Here is a 16,368-nt window from a genome sequence, read left to right on the forward strand (position 1 = left end):
ACGTGCCGTCCGATGGATGCCCAGCAGCACCTTTGGGTGCACCGCTGCCAAGCGTATCTACGAAAGTGGGAACCAAGTTCCAAAGCCATCCTCACCGCTTCCCACTCCCACCTAACCACCCACTTATGTTCGATGATACTGGACCGCTCGTTGCACTAACTAGAAAGTGATCATAACCTCTCCACTAACTTAGAACTATAAATATGAGAAGTTTGGGGAGAAGAAAGGGTTGGAAATTTTACTAAAAAGGAAGGAGATATAGGAAGAGAGCAAAGGGAGAAGAAGGTGATTCAGGCAGCTGAGGAAAGAAAAGTGATCTCATTGAGTCTCTATGCCGAGGACAACCCAGTGTAGGAAACCCAAACCCACCATACAAATAAGTTGTGAGTCCGAGTGAGCCCTAGCCCATTAGCCTCATTTTTGGCGCGCACAGTAACATACTAGTCGTTTTGAACACATGAAAAAAAAAAATCTCATTAATATTATTATTGAGGAATTGCAAGATGAGTATATGAATATTGAGGCAAATGACCTTTCTTTATTCATTGAAGGGACTCAAGATGCAATATCAACTCGTACTCACATGCTGACATGCACAACAGGCTTAGGTGTAGTTAATCTTTGTCATATAGGATGCTAACTACATATGTTCTTTTGAAATTTAAGAAAATTCCTTGAAAACCTTAACTCACATATATGGCTCTCATAAGAATCTGGGAAGCACAGGTGCGACTCTAAGGCCGCTGCATCTGCACCTGACTCACGTCAACGCGCCGATTCACGCTCAACACGCTGATTCACCACTTTTTTTTTTCTTTTCTTTTCTTTTTTTGTCCTCCAATTCATGCCAATTCGGGCCGAAATTAGCCAAAATTCGCCAAAAACTAACCAATACAGGCAGATTCAGTCCGAAACGGGTCAAAAGCCGAACCTGATCTCTCTAAATCTTTCCTCTTCATGCACTTATTGGTGAAGGCAGCGTTGATTGGCAATGAAGGGCGACACTGGAAGTTCATGGAGGCTATGAATTGAGCTCCTGAAACTATGATAGAGAGAGCGAGGGGGAAAGTTGTGGACTATAGACAGATTTTTGAATATGTGTATTGGTGTAAAAGATAAGGACTTCAAAAGTCAGAAAGATAACGTGTAAAAGGAGGAAAAAAAAACTAAAAGAAAAGGGTTGGAACTTGTGAAAACAGTAAAAATACATGTTATGATTCTTTGATTTTATCACCTTTATCCATCACTTTTTATTATTCTTTAATACTTTAATTTAATACTTTGTTTTACTAACCACTTCTTCCCCAAGGCCCCACGTCACTACCTCGTTACTTCTTCTCTTTTTTTTCTTTTTTTCTTTTTTGAAGGAAAATAATTTAATATTATAAATATGTCATTGGGCTAAAATAAGGGTTGTGTAAACATTATAATAATAATAATATATATATATATATATATGCTTCAAAATTTATCTATTATAAATTGATACATGAGCATTCACAGCGTGGAGCTAAATAGCTATAATGCTATTTTAGCTCCACCATTATACCAAAAAAGGCCATGCAGCAGTGGAGGCATAGGTATAATTTTTAGCTGAACTGCTACAGTGCACATCTATCTATAGATGTGCACGATAGCAGACATCTAAAAAAAAAAAATATTTTATTCACCCCGGATTAAAATACTACTGGTTTGGTTATTTTTTTCATTTCTTTTATTCTATCTTACCGCCCTCTCTCTCAGTCACTCTCAAGTTCCCATTTGAAGCTCTCAAGCTCTCATCTCTCATCTCTCAGTTTACCGCCGCCTCAGCCCACGCCCCTCCAGCCACCGATCGCCTCAGCCCACACCGTCCCAGTCGTCGATTGTCGCACCCCACGCCTTCCCAGCTGCCGATTGCCTCAGCCCACGCCTTCCCAGCCGCCGATCGCCTCAGCCCACGCTGTCCCAGCCGCTGATCGCCTCAGCCCATGCCGTCCCAGCCGCCGATCAACTCAGCCCATGCCGTCCCAGCCGCTGATTGTCTCAGCCCACGCCTTCCCAGCCGCCAATCGCCTCACCCCACACCATTCCAGTCGCCGTGGTTGTGGTTTTTTTTTTTTTTTTTCTATGTTGTGTTGTGGTTGCCAAAGTAGAGTGGTGGTTGTGGCCAGTAATGGTGGTGGTGGTGGTGGTGGTGGCTGTGGCTGTGGCTGATGGTAGAGGTGGTTGTGGTTGGTGCTGTGGATTTTTGTTGGTTGTAGAATATATTATTTTATTGTAGAGGGTATATTATTTTATTGTGTTGAAAGCTAAAATAGATTCACTACTGTAGCATGTGTATAGGTAAAATAGATAAAATAATTTTTGGTGGAGCTAAAAAACTAAATTTTTAGCTCCACTGCTGCGAATGCTCTAAGAATTAATCTTTTAACAAATAGCAACTTGAGGGGTAGGGCCACTTGCTTACTAATAATCTAGCACATGTGAAGACTTCCACATGCATGTTCCCATCAATAACCAATATCTAATTTTGTTTAAGTAGTTGTTGGATCAAGGAGGTACCTGGAAGAAGAGGAGCGCTACTTGCACGCCAACTCTATTAAAAAATGAATTGTTGACTTGTGAAGGCCGGACCCTCTGTCCAATAGTGCCCATTCGCAATATGGAAACTAGAAGTATCTTATGAGAGAATCTAGTAAAACAAACGAGGCTATTAGAGCTAGGCAATTATTATTTATGAACCATAGGTGCAGATTCAGGTTTGGGTGCAGACGTGGGTGTAGTGCGGTGACTCGGACATTTTTAAAAAAAGTAGAGTGCAGGTGCAGCGAGATACGTTTATTAATAAATTATTAAATATATATATATTTTTTATTTTCGATATATTGCTAAGCATATTTTTTCATATAATGGTAAATATATACCATTTTAAGAGCAATAATAGATAAATTTTGAAGCATATATNAAAAAAATATATATATATATATATATAGATAAGATGACCTCAAATGAATTTAGAATTTAATGATGATGCCAAATGACTAGAAGCTCTTTCTTTCAAAGAAAATGTGACCAAAAAGGCTTGTTACTTGACTGATGAGATGTTAAAAAGCAAAGGCTCTCTAAATAGAATGTGTTTCTTCTTTATTGAATCAAGTAAGTAAAAGGAGAGAGTACAAATAAATATCTGCTATTATGCTATATATACATCAGAGCATAGCAAAGGAAATGAGCAGTGGCGGCTCCAGGAATTTTGTTCAGGGTGTTCCTCAACAAACATAAATTACACAATCTAATAAAAAGAAAATTTTATATATTGACAACAACAACAATAAAAAAACACGCAAATACATAAAGTTTACAATTGCTTTGCATGATAGTCTCATTATCAATGCTACAAGCTACATCTTTTTCAATATACACAACCAAGCAATCATTCATCCACTGATCTCCCATTCGATTGCGCAGTTCATTCTTTATATATTTCATTGCTGAAAAACTTCTTTCTACTGTTGCAGTAGCAACAAAAAGGGTCAAAGCTAACTTTACAAGCAAATAGACTAATGGATAAGTCTCATGCTTCCTTGTGTTAACTAACTTTTTAGCAAGTTCACTAACTCCTTAAAGCTCTAAAAAGAAGTCATTGTTGCGCATATCAAAATGTAATTCTGAAGTTGAGAATCAAGTGCCAAGATATCTGTCCCAAGAAAATCAGATGGATAGAACTTAGCTAGACATATCAACTTTTCCTTATCAAAAGCCGCAAATGAATTACTTGGATTCAAGCAAGCCATACAAAGTAGCAAATCGGTATTCGCCTCTGAAAAACGGTTGTTAAGCTCTTGAAGTTGCATATCTATGACTGTGTAGAATAGCTCAACACGATAATGATGTAAATTTGTATTTTGTTGAGTGTTGCGTCGCGGCCTCCCGCTAACTACAAATATTTCATCCATGTTCAAGATAGGAATATCATGTGTGCACTACAAAAAAAAGGGTCTTTAGCTGCGTTTAAAAAACGCAGCTATAGACCCCAAAAACGTGACTATAGGATAGAGCCGCGTTTCCTATAGCCGCGTTTGCAAACACGACCTAAACAGCGCAGCAATAGGTCTATGGCTGCGTTTTTCAAAAATGCGGCTAAAGGTCAGACCTGAAGCTGCGTTTTTAACCCAGTAGGATATATTGGGGCCTATAGCTGCGTTTTTGAAAAACGAGGCTGAAGTTTTTTAACAACCACGGCGACTGGAATGGTGTGGGGTGAGGCGATTGGCGGCTGGGAAGCGTGGGCTGAGACAATCAGCGGCTGGGACGGCATGGGCTGAGTTGATCGGCGGCTGGGACGGCATGGGCTGAGGCGATCAGCGGCTGGGACAGCGTGGGCTGAGGCGATCGGCGGCTGGGAAGGCGTGGGCTGAGGCAATCGGCAGCTGGGAGGCGTGGGGTGCGACAATCGACGACTGGGACGGTGTGGGCTGAGGCGATCGTGGCTGGAGGGGCGTGGGCTGAGGCGGCGGTAAACTGAGAGATGAGAGATGAGAGCTTGAGAGCTTCAAATGGGAAACTTGAGAGTGACTGAGAGAGAGGGCGGTAAGATAGAATAAAGAAATGAAAAAAAAACCAACCAGTAGTATTTAATCCGGGGGTGAATAAAATATTTTTTTTTTTTAGATGTCTGCTATCGTGCACATCTATAGATAGATGTGCACTGTAGCAGTTCAGCTAAAAATTATACTATGCCTCCACTGCTGCATGGCCTTTTTTGGTATAATGGTGGAGCTAAAATAGCATTATAGCTATTTAGCTCCACTGCTGTGAATGCTCATGTATCAATTTTGGTGGTGATAGATTTTACCGTTAGAAAGCTGCTTTAGGATTTATTGGGACATATTTGTAAACCAAAACTTGGAGTAAGGAAGACTAAACATATACTAAAACAACAAAGTCTTAAAATTTATAATTATCTTAAGAGGGCGTGCAGTAAACAAGTAGTTCCAAAATATATACACAAATTTTGAAATTATATTGACATTTTTGAAAATACGAAGAGTACGTTAAGTACAATAATGATTATTTACAATTGAAAAAAAAAAATATATATATATATATATATAGATAAGATGACCTCAAATGAATTTAGAATTTAATGATGATGCCAAATGACTAGAAGCTCTTTCTTTCAAAGAAAATGTGACCAAAAAGGCTTGTTACTTGACTGATGAGATGTTAAAAAGCAAAGGCTCTCTAAATAGAATGTGTTTCTTCTTTATTGAATCAAGTAAGTAAAAGGAGAGAGTACAAATAAATATCTGCTATTATGCTATATATACATCAGAGCATAGCAAAGGAAATGAGCAGTGGCGGCTCCAGGAATTTTGTTCAGGGTGTTCCTCAACAAACATAAATTACACAATCTAATAAAAAGAAAATTTTATATATTGACAACAACAACAATAAAAAAACACGCAAATACATAAAGTTTACAATTGCTTTGCATGATAGTCTCATTATCAATGCTACAAGCTACATCTTTTTCAATATACACACCAAGCAATCATTCATCCACTGATCTCCCATTCGATTGCGCAGTTCATTCTTTATATATTTCATTGCTGAAAAACTTCTTTCTACTGTTGCAGTAGCAACAAAAAGGGTCAAAGCTAACTTTACAAGCAAATAGACTAATGGATAAGTCTCATGCTTCCTTGTGTTAACTAACTTTTTTAGCAAGTTCACTAACTCCTTAAAGCTCTAAAAAGAAGTCATTGTTGCGCATATCAAAATGTAATTCTGAAGTTGAGAATCAAGTGCCAAGATATCTGTCCAAGAAAATCAGATGGATAGAACTTAGCTAGACATATCAACTTTCCTTATCAAAAGCCGCAAATGAATTACTTGGATTCAAGCAAGCCATACAAAGTAGCAAATCGGTATTCGCCTCTGAAAAACGGTTGTTAAGCTCTTGAAGTTGCATATCTATGACTGTGTAGAATAGCTCAACACGATAATGATGTAAATTTGTATTTTGTTGAGTGTTGCGTCGCGGCCCCCGCTAACTACAAATATTTCATCCATGTTCAAGATAGGAATATCATGTGTGCACTACAAAAAAAAGGGTCTTTAGCTGCGTTTAAAAAACGCAGCTATAGACCCAAAAACGTGACTATAGGATAGAGCCGCGTTTCCTATAGCCGCGTTTGCAAACACGACCTAAACAGCGCAGCAATAGGTCTATGGCTGCGTTTTTCAAAAATGCGGCTAAAGGTCAGACCTGAAGCTGCGTTTTTAACCCAGTAGGATATATTGGGGCTATAGCTGCGTTTTTGAAAAACGAGGCTGAAGTTTTTTCTAAAAAAAAAAAAAAAAAAAAAATTCTAGGTTTTTTTTCCCCAGAAATTCAAAATTCAAATAAAAAAATTCAAAATTAATCACAAATCCAAAAAATTCAAAATAAAACACAAACCAGACAATTCAAAATCAAACCCAACATACTCACAATACAACACACACCCAAAAATTCAAAATCAAACACAAACCCAGAAAATTCAAAATCAAACACAACATATTCACAATCAAAACAAACCCAAAATATTTAAAATCAAACATAAACCCAGAAATTCAAAATCAAACACAACGTGCTCCAAAATATAAGAACACAACCCATTTAAACATAATCACAATATCAGCAACACAATAGCACAAATTTAAGCACAAATCCAAAAAATTCAAAATCAAATATTGCTAGAATATCCACTTCATTCAAAAGTTTCAGCATCTCCTCCATTTTCTTACTAACTAAACATAAAATAACCAAAAAAAAAAAAAACTAGATCTATTGACAAATCAGTGTGCTTGAGATGAAGAAAAAATGAAAGAAAGAAAAAAAAAAAGTGTTACCCAAATGTGAAGAAGGAAGAAAGAAACAGGAAAAAAAAAAAAAAAAAAAGAGTTACAAAGATGTAAGGAAGAAAAAAAAAAAAAAAGGAAAGAAAGAAGAAACTTACGGAGGAGCTGATGTGAAGAATGAAGAGACAAAAAAGAAAGAGGGAGAAATAAGAAAAGAAGAGAGTGGGGGTAGGTGGGGATATAGGTGGGAAATGGGGGGGCACGTGGGAAGCTGAAGAAATTTTTTTTTTTTTTGTTACATATAGCGGCATTTTTAAAAACATGGCTATATGTCATGTCACTAAAGGGTGACCTAAGCCGCGTTTTAAAAACGCAGCTTCAGGTTATACGGCTGGACCTTTAACCGCGTTTTCAAAAACGCGGCTATAGGTCACCCTTTAGTGACATGACCTATAGCCGCGTTTTTCAAAAACGCGGCTATAGCTTACCTTTAGCGGCGTTTCAAAACGCGGCTATAGATTAGTTATAGCCATGTTTTTTAGAAAACGCAGCTATAGGTCCCCATTAAAGAAAATTATTCATCTGGACCTATAGCCGCGTTTATAAACGCAGCTATAGGTTAGCTATAGCCGTGTTTTTGAAAAACGCGGCAATAGCTTAAGGCTTTAGCCGTGTTCTCTCTCTTTTGAACTGTGAGTCTGTGATTGGCTAGTCGAATCTTTACTCTTTAGCATTATTAATATTTTCCTTTTTGCCTGTTTTTTAACTTTTTGAATTTGGCTTTATCTTATCTGTTGGTGTTGGTCAGTGTGTGTTGTGTTGGTGTTGGTGAGATATTGATTTTCTTTTAGTGTAATGTGTATTGTGATTTGTGATTGTGAAAGTTTTTGATTGGTAGCTGGCTATTGTGATTGGGGGCATCAGGCATGAGGCTTGTGTTTGTCTGTTGAGTGGGGTGGGGGTAGATGGGCACATGGGGCCGGGCATCAAGCAACACATTACACTGCTTTAATTATTGTGTTGCACATGGGATGTGTAATGTGCAGATGGCTGATGGCTGGCTCTTTTAGTGTAATGTGCACATGGGGCTAAACAATAAAACAAATTAAAGCAATATAATTAATAACAAACAAATTAAAGCAGTATAGTTTATTGTTATGCTAAACAACAATAATTAAAGCAGTATAATTAATCAATATATTATAAAAGACAAATAAATTAAATTATGTTAAGCTAAACAACAATTAATAATTTTATAATTAATGAAACAACAATATAACAAATTATAGTTTATAAAAGACAAACAAATTAATGAAACAACTAAACAACAATAATTAATAATTTTATTTATATTTCAAATGAACTTATAGTTTATTGTTTATTCTTTTGCTAGAATTATGGACAAATATTTGATAAGAAAACCACGTACCTAAGATTGATCTCCTATGCAAGATTCATCTTCATCTTCTAAGCGAATTCGTGTTGACTTTAACTTAGAAAATCTTCCTTCAGATCCTGGGCTACGAGAAAAGATATCATCTTATCATCCTAATAATCATGATGAAATAAGAAGATATTATTTACAAAAAGGCCCTTGTCAACCTGTTTTACACTGTGATGATTACCCTATATCATATTTTTCTAGAAAGCCCCATTGATTTATATCTGATTGGTATAAAAATAGATACTGGTTGGAATATAGTATAGACAAGGATGCAGTATTTTTTTTTTATTACTACCTATTTGGGCAAGATGTTGGTAAGCAAGGAGGAGGTGACACTTTTGTAACAAATGGATTCAAACTTTTGAATCAGAAAGAGAAGTTAAATTCCCATGTTGGAGGAGTTAATAGTGTTCATAATCAAGCTATCAAGAAGATTAAAGATCTATTGAAGGAAAGGCAACATATTCAAAGTGTTTAGGTTAAGCAATCAAATCAAGATAAAATTGAATATCGGGTTCAATTAAATGTAATAGTTGATTGCATAAGATTCCTTTTATGCCAGGGATTAGCTTTTTATGGTCACGATGAATCTCAAGGTTCAAGTGATAAAGGAAATTTCCTTGAGGTTCTACAATTTTTGGGGGATCACAATGAATCTATCAATGAAGTGTTGCAAAAAGTTCCGAAAAATTGCAAGCTTACCCACCCTGATATTCAAAAAGACATTGTGAATGCAATTGCACGTGAAACATCTAAAGTCATCATCAAGGATCTTAACAATGGGTTCTTTTCAATATTAGTTGATGAGTCACGTGATATCTCAATGAAAGATCAAATGGCCCTCGTTCTTCATTATGTGAACAAAAAAGGAATTATTATAGAGCCGTTCCTTGGTATTGTACATGTAGCAAGTACCACCGCTTTATCACTCAAATATGCTATTGAATGTTTACTTTGTGAACATAATTTGAGTTTATCGAACCTATGTGGGCAAGGTTATGACAGGGCTAGTAATATGCAAGGTGATATCAATGGTCTCAAAACTTTAATTTTGAAAGAGAATAAGTCAGCATTTTATGTCCATTGTTTTGCTTATCAACTTCAATTGACACTTGTTGCTGTTGCTAAAAATCACATTAACATTGCTAAATTTTTTTATGTGGTTAGTAATTTAGTAACTGTTGTTGGAGGCTCTTGTAAGAGACAAGATGCTTTTCGAGATGTACAATTTGCCAAAATTAAAGAAGATTTAGAGAATGGTGTACGTAGAAGTGGGCAAGGTTTGAATCAAGAGACAAATTTTAAACGCCTGGTGATACACGTTGGGGATCATATTATGGGACTATTCTCAACTTGATATTGATGTTCCTTGCTGTTGTTGATGTACTTGAGATTATTAAAAAGATGGCCTCCCCGACCAAAAAGTTGAAGCTCGATCTATTATGAGGTCAATTCTATCTTTTGAATTTGTCTTTGCTCTACACTTGATGAAAAACATTTTAGGGATCACAATGAGTTGTCAATAGCATTGCAAAAAAAAAAAAAAAATGAAGATATAGTAAATGTTATGGATCTTGTTAAAGTGTCTAAGCAACGATTGCAAGTGATGAGAGATGATGAATTGATATTTTTATTGACTGAAGTGTCTTCATTTTGTACCACACATGATATTCCTATCTTAAATATGGACGAAATATTTGTAGTTAGTGGGAGGCTGCGATGCAACACTCAACAAAATACAAATTTGCATCATTAACGTGTTGAGCTATTCCACAGTCATAGATATGGAACTTCAAGAGCTTAAGAACCGTTTTTCAGAGTCGAATACCGATTTGCTACTTTGTATGGCTTGCTTGAATCCAAGTAATTCATTTGCGGCTTTTGATAAGGAAAAGTTAATACGTCTAGCTAAGTTCTATCCATCTGATTTTCATAGGACAAATATCTTGGCACTTGACTCTCAACTTCAGAATTACATTCTTGATATGCGCAACAATGACTTCCTTTTAGAACTTCAAGGAGTTAGTGAACTTGCTGAAAAGTTAGTTAACACAAGGAAGCATGAGACTTATCCATTAGTTTATTTGCTTGTGAAGTTAGCTTTAACCCTTCCTGTTGCTACTGCAATAGTGGAAAGAAGTTTTTCAGCAATGAAATATATAAAGAATGAACTGCGCAATCAAAGGGAGATCAGTGGATGAATGATTGCTTGGTTGTGTATATTGAAAAAGATGTAGCTTGTAGCATTGATAATGAGACTATCATGCAACGATTTCAAAATATGAAAACTCGTAGAAGGCAATTGTAAACTTTATGTATTTGCGTGTTTTTTGATTGTTGTTGTTGTCAATATATAAAATTTTCTTTTTATTAGATTGTATAATTTATGCTTGTTGAGAAACACCCTAAACAAAATTCCTGGAGCCGCCACTGAGTTGAAGTGGTGTCCGAGTAACCATTAAGTAATTTATATTATAGTAATGAAGTAGGAAAAACGAGGTATCTTAAAATTGTAACTTTTATTCCTAAATAGACTATTGGATTTTGTTAGAGCATTTACACTGTGCATTAACTATTAAAATATACTAACTTTATAGCACATGCGTTATGCTCTTAGTAAAAAACGCACTATCTAGGGCTGTAAATGGACCAAGTCGTTTATAAACAATTCGGACTCAGCTCGATAAAAAGCTTGTTCATGTTTGTTTGTTTATAAATAAGCCAAGCTTAAATTTTAGTTTTAGGCTTGTTTAGTAAACAAGCTAAGCCCAAGCAAAAATATTTGTTCATGAACAAGCTCGTAAGCTACAAGGCTTGATACAAACAAGCTGAGTATAGACTCATTTATATGCTTAATATGCGCTTTCTAAATATATTCATTAGACATATTTTAATAATATCATGTCTCATATGGGACTAATACCCTTTACCTTAATTTTTCACTTCCCCCCCTAAGCTGATCAAGCACCACTTTAGTCTTTAGTTGCATTTTTTTTTTTAATTTATAAGTGAGCCACATATGGTCCTTCCTTATCTATCATCTAATGTAAAGTTATGAAACATATTAATCCTTTCCCAATCACAATAGTTACAAACAAGTCTTTTTCTAGTTCTTTACCATCTAATGTGGTTATAAAAATTATATTTAAACAACTGATGAAGCTATAGACAACGAAAGATGAATGGATGGATTTAATTTTGTAAAGTTGTAATTTGAACAATGGCTAATCATAAGTGGGACTAAAAGCATGATAAAATGAGTATGTTGTTTTCTTATTTTTGTTTACTTGATTTTGGAGATTTAAGTATTTGATAATGTAATTTTGTTGGATCTCAAGTTCAAAAACTTGATCTGAGCTCGAATTTGAGCTTGATATTAAGCTCGAGCTTGGCTTGACTAATGAATCAAGCCAAGCCAAGCCAAGCTTAAGCTTTTTGACTTTCCCCCGAGCTCAAGCTCAAAAATTATTTTAGGCTTGTCTCAAGCTTAAGCCAAGCTTGAGCTTTTGACTTTTATTGATGAGCCAAGCTTGAAAATGTACTACTCAGCAAAGCTCGACTCGTTTACAATCCTAGCACTATCTAATCCTGAAACACAATTAATTTATAGCAGCTAAGACATGATAAGATTAATATTTAACTCTAAAATTGAGCTCAATCATTGCGCATCAAACCAATGCATGTGAAATATTAGTTTCCTGCTTAGTGAGGAGGTAGAAATTTATACAAATCAATAATTTTGTTAAATGAATTAAAGATTTCAGTAGTAGAGAATATTAATTTTTTGTGAGTTCCAGTTAGGTCAATTGGTAACATAAAATGTCATAGGTCAATTGGTAAGATGTCATAGATTGAAACTTTATAATAAAAAGAATTTTAGGTAACATAAAATGTATATAAATCAATTAATTTTAAGTAAATTAAATAATAAACATCACTTTTATATACCTTAATTTACAAAGGAATATTGTAGAAATATAATCATAACATTAAATGAAAACTTTTCTTTTTTGTTTATGGGTTGCAATGTAGAACATGTCTCAAATTTGTAACCATGCAATTTATAGCATCTTTTCCTGTAATAGAAAAATAAAAATTCATGCATATGTGTATCCCTAACTCTCAAATTACAAAATGAAAAGGAGTTTGTTTTAGGGAAAAAAATAAAGAATATTTACTAAAGAGATAAACTTATATTTTTGGAACATATGCTTAAATGCTCTTAAAGTTAATGAGTAAGATGTATCAAAAAATAAAAGAAAATATAAAAGAAATATAAATAAATATAGATAAATGGGGGTGTAAAGTGTTAATTCTCACTATTCAAAAATAATAATTAAATACAAAAGTTACATGAAGTCAAGTGATTAAAAGAAAATTCAAATCCAAACATTATACATAAATTCAAATCCAAAAGAAAATTCAAATTCAAATTCAAACACATCAATGATTGCTCAATAACCAATGCATTATCGGATTAACACTAAAAGTGAGGTCAATGATTGCTCAATAAACCAATGCATGTAGAATATTAGTCACCTGTTTAGTGAGCGAAGTAGTAACTTAGGTAATCAGCAACCAGAGGTTCCCGATTGTATGGAAAAATTTTACCAAAACTGTGTAATTTTAAGTTCCAGTTGGGTAGGAGGGTAAAATAATATAGACAGTTAAGGCTAACAAAGAGAGAGAGAGAGAGATAATTAACCACCAAAAGAATTATCTTGCATGAACAGAGGACATATGCTGAACATAGAAACCAAGAATTAAATTATTCTTAAGCAACAAATCTAGACTAGGTACTCTCAACAAATCTATAACAAGTTTTGATTCATTAAATATATGTGGAACAAAAAGTACCAAATTTGGACTGTGAAAAAAATTAAAGTGACAATAATAAGTAACATTATTATTAGAAAAGAAAATATTACTTTTATGGTGTAAATCCCATCGAACAATACTATCAACTTGTGTAAAAGCCGCTTCCTCGCATGGCTTGTTGTGTGGCACATTTGATAGATAGTAACCTAAGGATTACTGTGATGAGCAATATAGTCCTGTGTTCGATTGTAGAGGGACACGAGGCCAGAGAAAGCTGGACGGCATAGTTTGCAACCTCCGCAGATTCGTATTCTGCAAACGCAAAACCTTTAGGTTTATCTGTTTCCTTGTCTCGGGGAATGTACAAGTCTACCACCACCCTGCTTGAATCAATATATCATATAAGACCTTACCACTCGCCCTCTCATGCAGATTACCTTTGTATGAAAATGAATAATAACCACCTCAGAACAAATTGTGCCTATTAATAACTGTTAAGGGGAATTTTACTTTTTAAAAAGAAAAGGCAAGAGAAGCCCCACCTCACTAACAATTTGAATTAAATACGTTTCTTTCATATCAATGAATGTATCAGAATAAAAAACCATACAAAAAGCAAGGAAAAAAAAATTAAATATATCACAGGCTTAATGCTTTATTTGTTACATCTTGAAAAACTACAAAACAAACATATTCAATTGATAACAGAGAATCCATCAACTACAAATAATTTAAGGAAATAAATCAATAACACATAGCTTTACTCTATATCACAGGCTCTCTCTCTCTCTCTCTCTCTCTCTCTCTCTTATTAATTCTTTCTTGCAACTCTACTTTAGATTGATGAAATTTTTTTATTTTTTTTGTGTCTCTACTTTTGGATTATACACTTTGGTGGTGTGGTTTTTGAGTTATTTATCACATGTACTCTCTATCCCTCTTATAGTTTTAGTTTGAGTTAATTTTTAGATATTTTAGAAGTGAGATGATTATGTATTTGAATGTCTCTATAAATTATTTGAGTAATATCAATTATAAATTTGTGATGAGATTTGGTTATCATGATAATGTTCTTAAGAGAATGAGAAATTCAAATGATTTATTTTGGAACTTAAAAATTTTAGTTGTTAGAAGAAAAAACCATAACACACTAATCACTATACAAAAGTTTGAATAATATAGATCACTTGAAAAAAGAATAGTTTTTCTATCTTTTATCTCAAAAAAAAATAAAATAATAATAATGGAATAATATCAACCAAATGCACCTAAGATTTAAAAAAAAAAAAAATAGAATGTTATATTTGTAGAGATGAAGAGATGAAAAATAATTTTAGAAATAATATCTCTAGTATGTGTTATAGAATAAATCATACATTATACAACGTTACAAAATAGTTGTATATTCTCATGCATCGCGTGAGTTTGCGACTAGTTAGAATAATTGGCAAATCTTTAGAAGAAATCATAAGAATATAATATAAACTTCTATAAGTTTAGGTCTAGAATAAACAACTTACAATATTATTTTTCAATATATGAAGGACATCCTCACAAAGCCATAACCTACTTCGACGACCAGGCTCTTCAGGGGACATCCTCACAAAATGTGAAAGCAGTCTTCCTTTCCATTAAATTACCATTTACATTATTCTAAATATATATATATATATATATCATTTACATACCTTTTTTTTTTTTGGTTGAAGCCATTTACATACTTAGAGTTTAGTCATTTATTATTTATCCCTTAATTTTTAAATACTTAAATTGGACTCATAACATTATGTAGCATTTTATTCGCACTTTATTCCCATGAAGAAAAAGAAAAATTTAATCAACATTAATTAGTATTATTATTGAGGCAAATGATCGTTCTTTAGTTCTTTATTTATTGGAGGAACTCTAGATGCAACATCAATCCGCACTTACATGCACAATAGATTTAGGTGTAGTTATTCTTTTTCATATAGTATGCAACTACATATGTCCTTTAAAAGTTTAAGAACTCCTTGAAAATCTTAACCCACATATACAGTGGCTCTTATAATAATTGCCTAGCATTGATGGCCTTGTTTTATTGATGACTTTCTCGTGAACAATGTTTGATGTGGCATGTTTGAAGCAATTTTCCTAGACTAATTAAGCAATTGCTTAGAAGATAACGGTTAAATGTGACTCTCTTGTGAACAATGTTTGATGTGGCATGTCAAAAAACTCTATTATAGTCTAATTGAGTGATGACTCTCTTCTTTATCTCCGTCACTTTCTCTTGTCTCTCTCTTTTCACTATCAAATTGTTTTTCTCCTCTCTCCTTTCTCACATTATGGAAAAGTGGTCCTTATGTAGGACAAATTAGGAATTTGTCTACATTTAGTTGTGATGGGTTTAGAGTTAGAAAAGAAGAAGAATTAGAGAGAAGTTAGGGCTATTTAGGGGCTGTGAACTAACCATAAGTAATAAAATAAAAACCCAAATTAAATACTGTTTTAACCCTGAAAAACTCATACTTGGACCACTAATAGGGCACGTCTTTCACTTCAATTCGACTTCACACGAGGACCTAGTAAAATAATTCTTGAATAAATGAATTTGCAAAGTATAAGCTCGAGCTCTATATAAGAGCCTAGTTTATTTATATTGGAAAATAGACGTGATTAATGAAATTCAGATTAGATATATTCCAATAGTTGCCTGTTGATTCCTAACACCTTAGGTGCTAATTCCAAGTGGAATTCCTTGTTGAAGTTTAAAATTCCTTTAAAAACTTAACTCGTTATATACTACTCTCATTATAATTGCCTAGTGCTAATGGCCTCATTTTAATGGCGACTTTCATGTGAACAAGGTTTGATGTGTGGCACATCAGAAGCTATATCCCTGGTATAAAGTGGGAAATACAATGACAAAAGAGGGATGAAATACAAATGTGCTAAAGTGGGAAGCCAATGACAAATGCAACCATCAAGCATATTAAGAAATGAAGTGTTAAGCGCCTGGTCTAGGCGCATCTCCTTACTCCTCAAGATTCAAAAATTGTTGCATCTACACAAAAGAAATGTCAACGACTCTTGTTTTTATCATTTTGGATAATTCAGAAACTATTATTGATATGAAACACACCAATACAAACAGAAACACTTGAAACACTGACTTTAGCTAGTCCACTACAAATCAAAACCCCCTATGACATGTCATTCTTTCATCCTGACATATAGGCAAAACCCCCCTATGACATTTCATCAGCAAATGTCACAAAATCAAAACCCCCTTTGAC

At 34.3% G+C, this 16,368-nt stretch overlaps 1 protein-coding gene across 1 annotated transcript; it reads left to right on the forward strand.

Moving 5' to 3' along the window:
* Positions 1-8,580: 8,580 nt before the first annotated feature.
* On the forward strand, positions 8,581-10,473 carry LOC136063986 (uncharacterized). The gene is made up of 3 exons (XM_065765061.1): positions 8,581-8,586; positions 8,751-9,552; positions 10,049-10,473. The coding sequence occupies exons 1-3, from the start codon at positions 8,581-8,583 to the stop codon at positions 10,471-10,473; spliced, it is 1,233 nt and encodes a 410-aa protein (XP_065621133.1).
* The last annotated feature ends 5,895 nt before the right edge of the window (positions 10,474-16,368 follow it).

Source organism: Quercus suber, unplaced genomic scaffold, assembly GCF_002906115.3.
Source record: "Quercus suber isolate HL8 unplaced genomic scaffold, Cork oak 2.0 scaffold_605, whole genome shotgun sequence".
Classification (NCBI taxonomy): domain Eukaryota; kingdom Viridiplantae; phylum Streptophyta; class Magnoliopsida; order Fagales; family Fagaceae; genus Quercus; species Quercus suber.

What these genes read in the sequence shown, in the direction of transcription:
- LOC136063986 (XM_065765061.1), top strand. An exon ending in TGTACGTAGAAGTGGGCAAG is followed by an intron (nt 9,553 to 10,048) that starts GTTTGAATCAAG and finishes GCTATTCCACAG; the next exon opens with TCATAGATATGGAACTTCAA.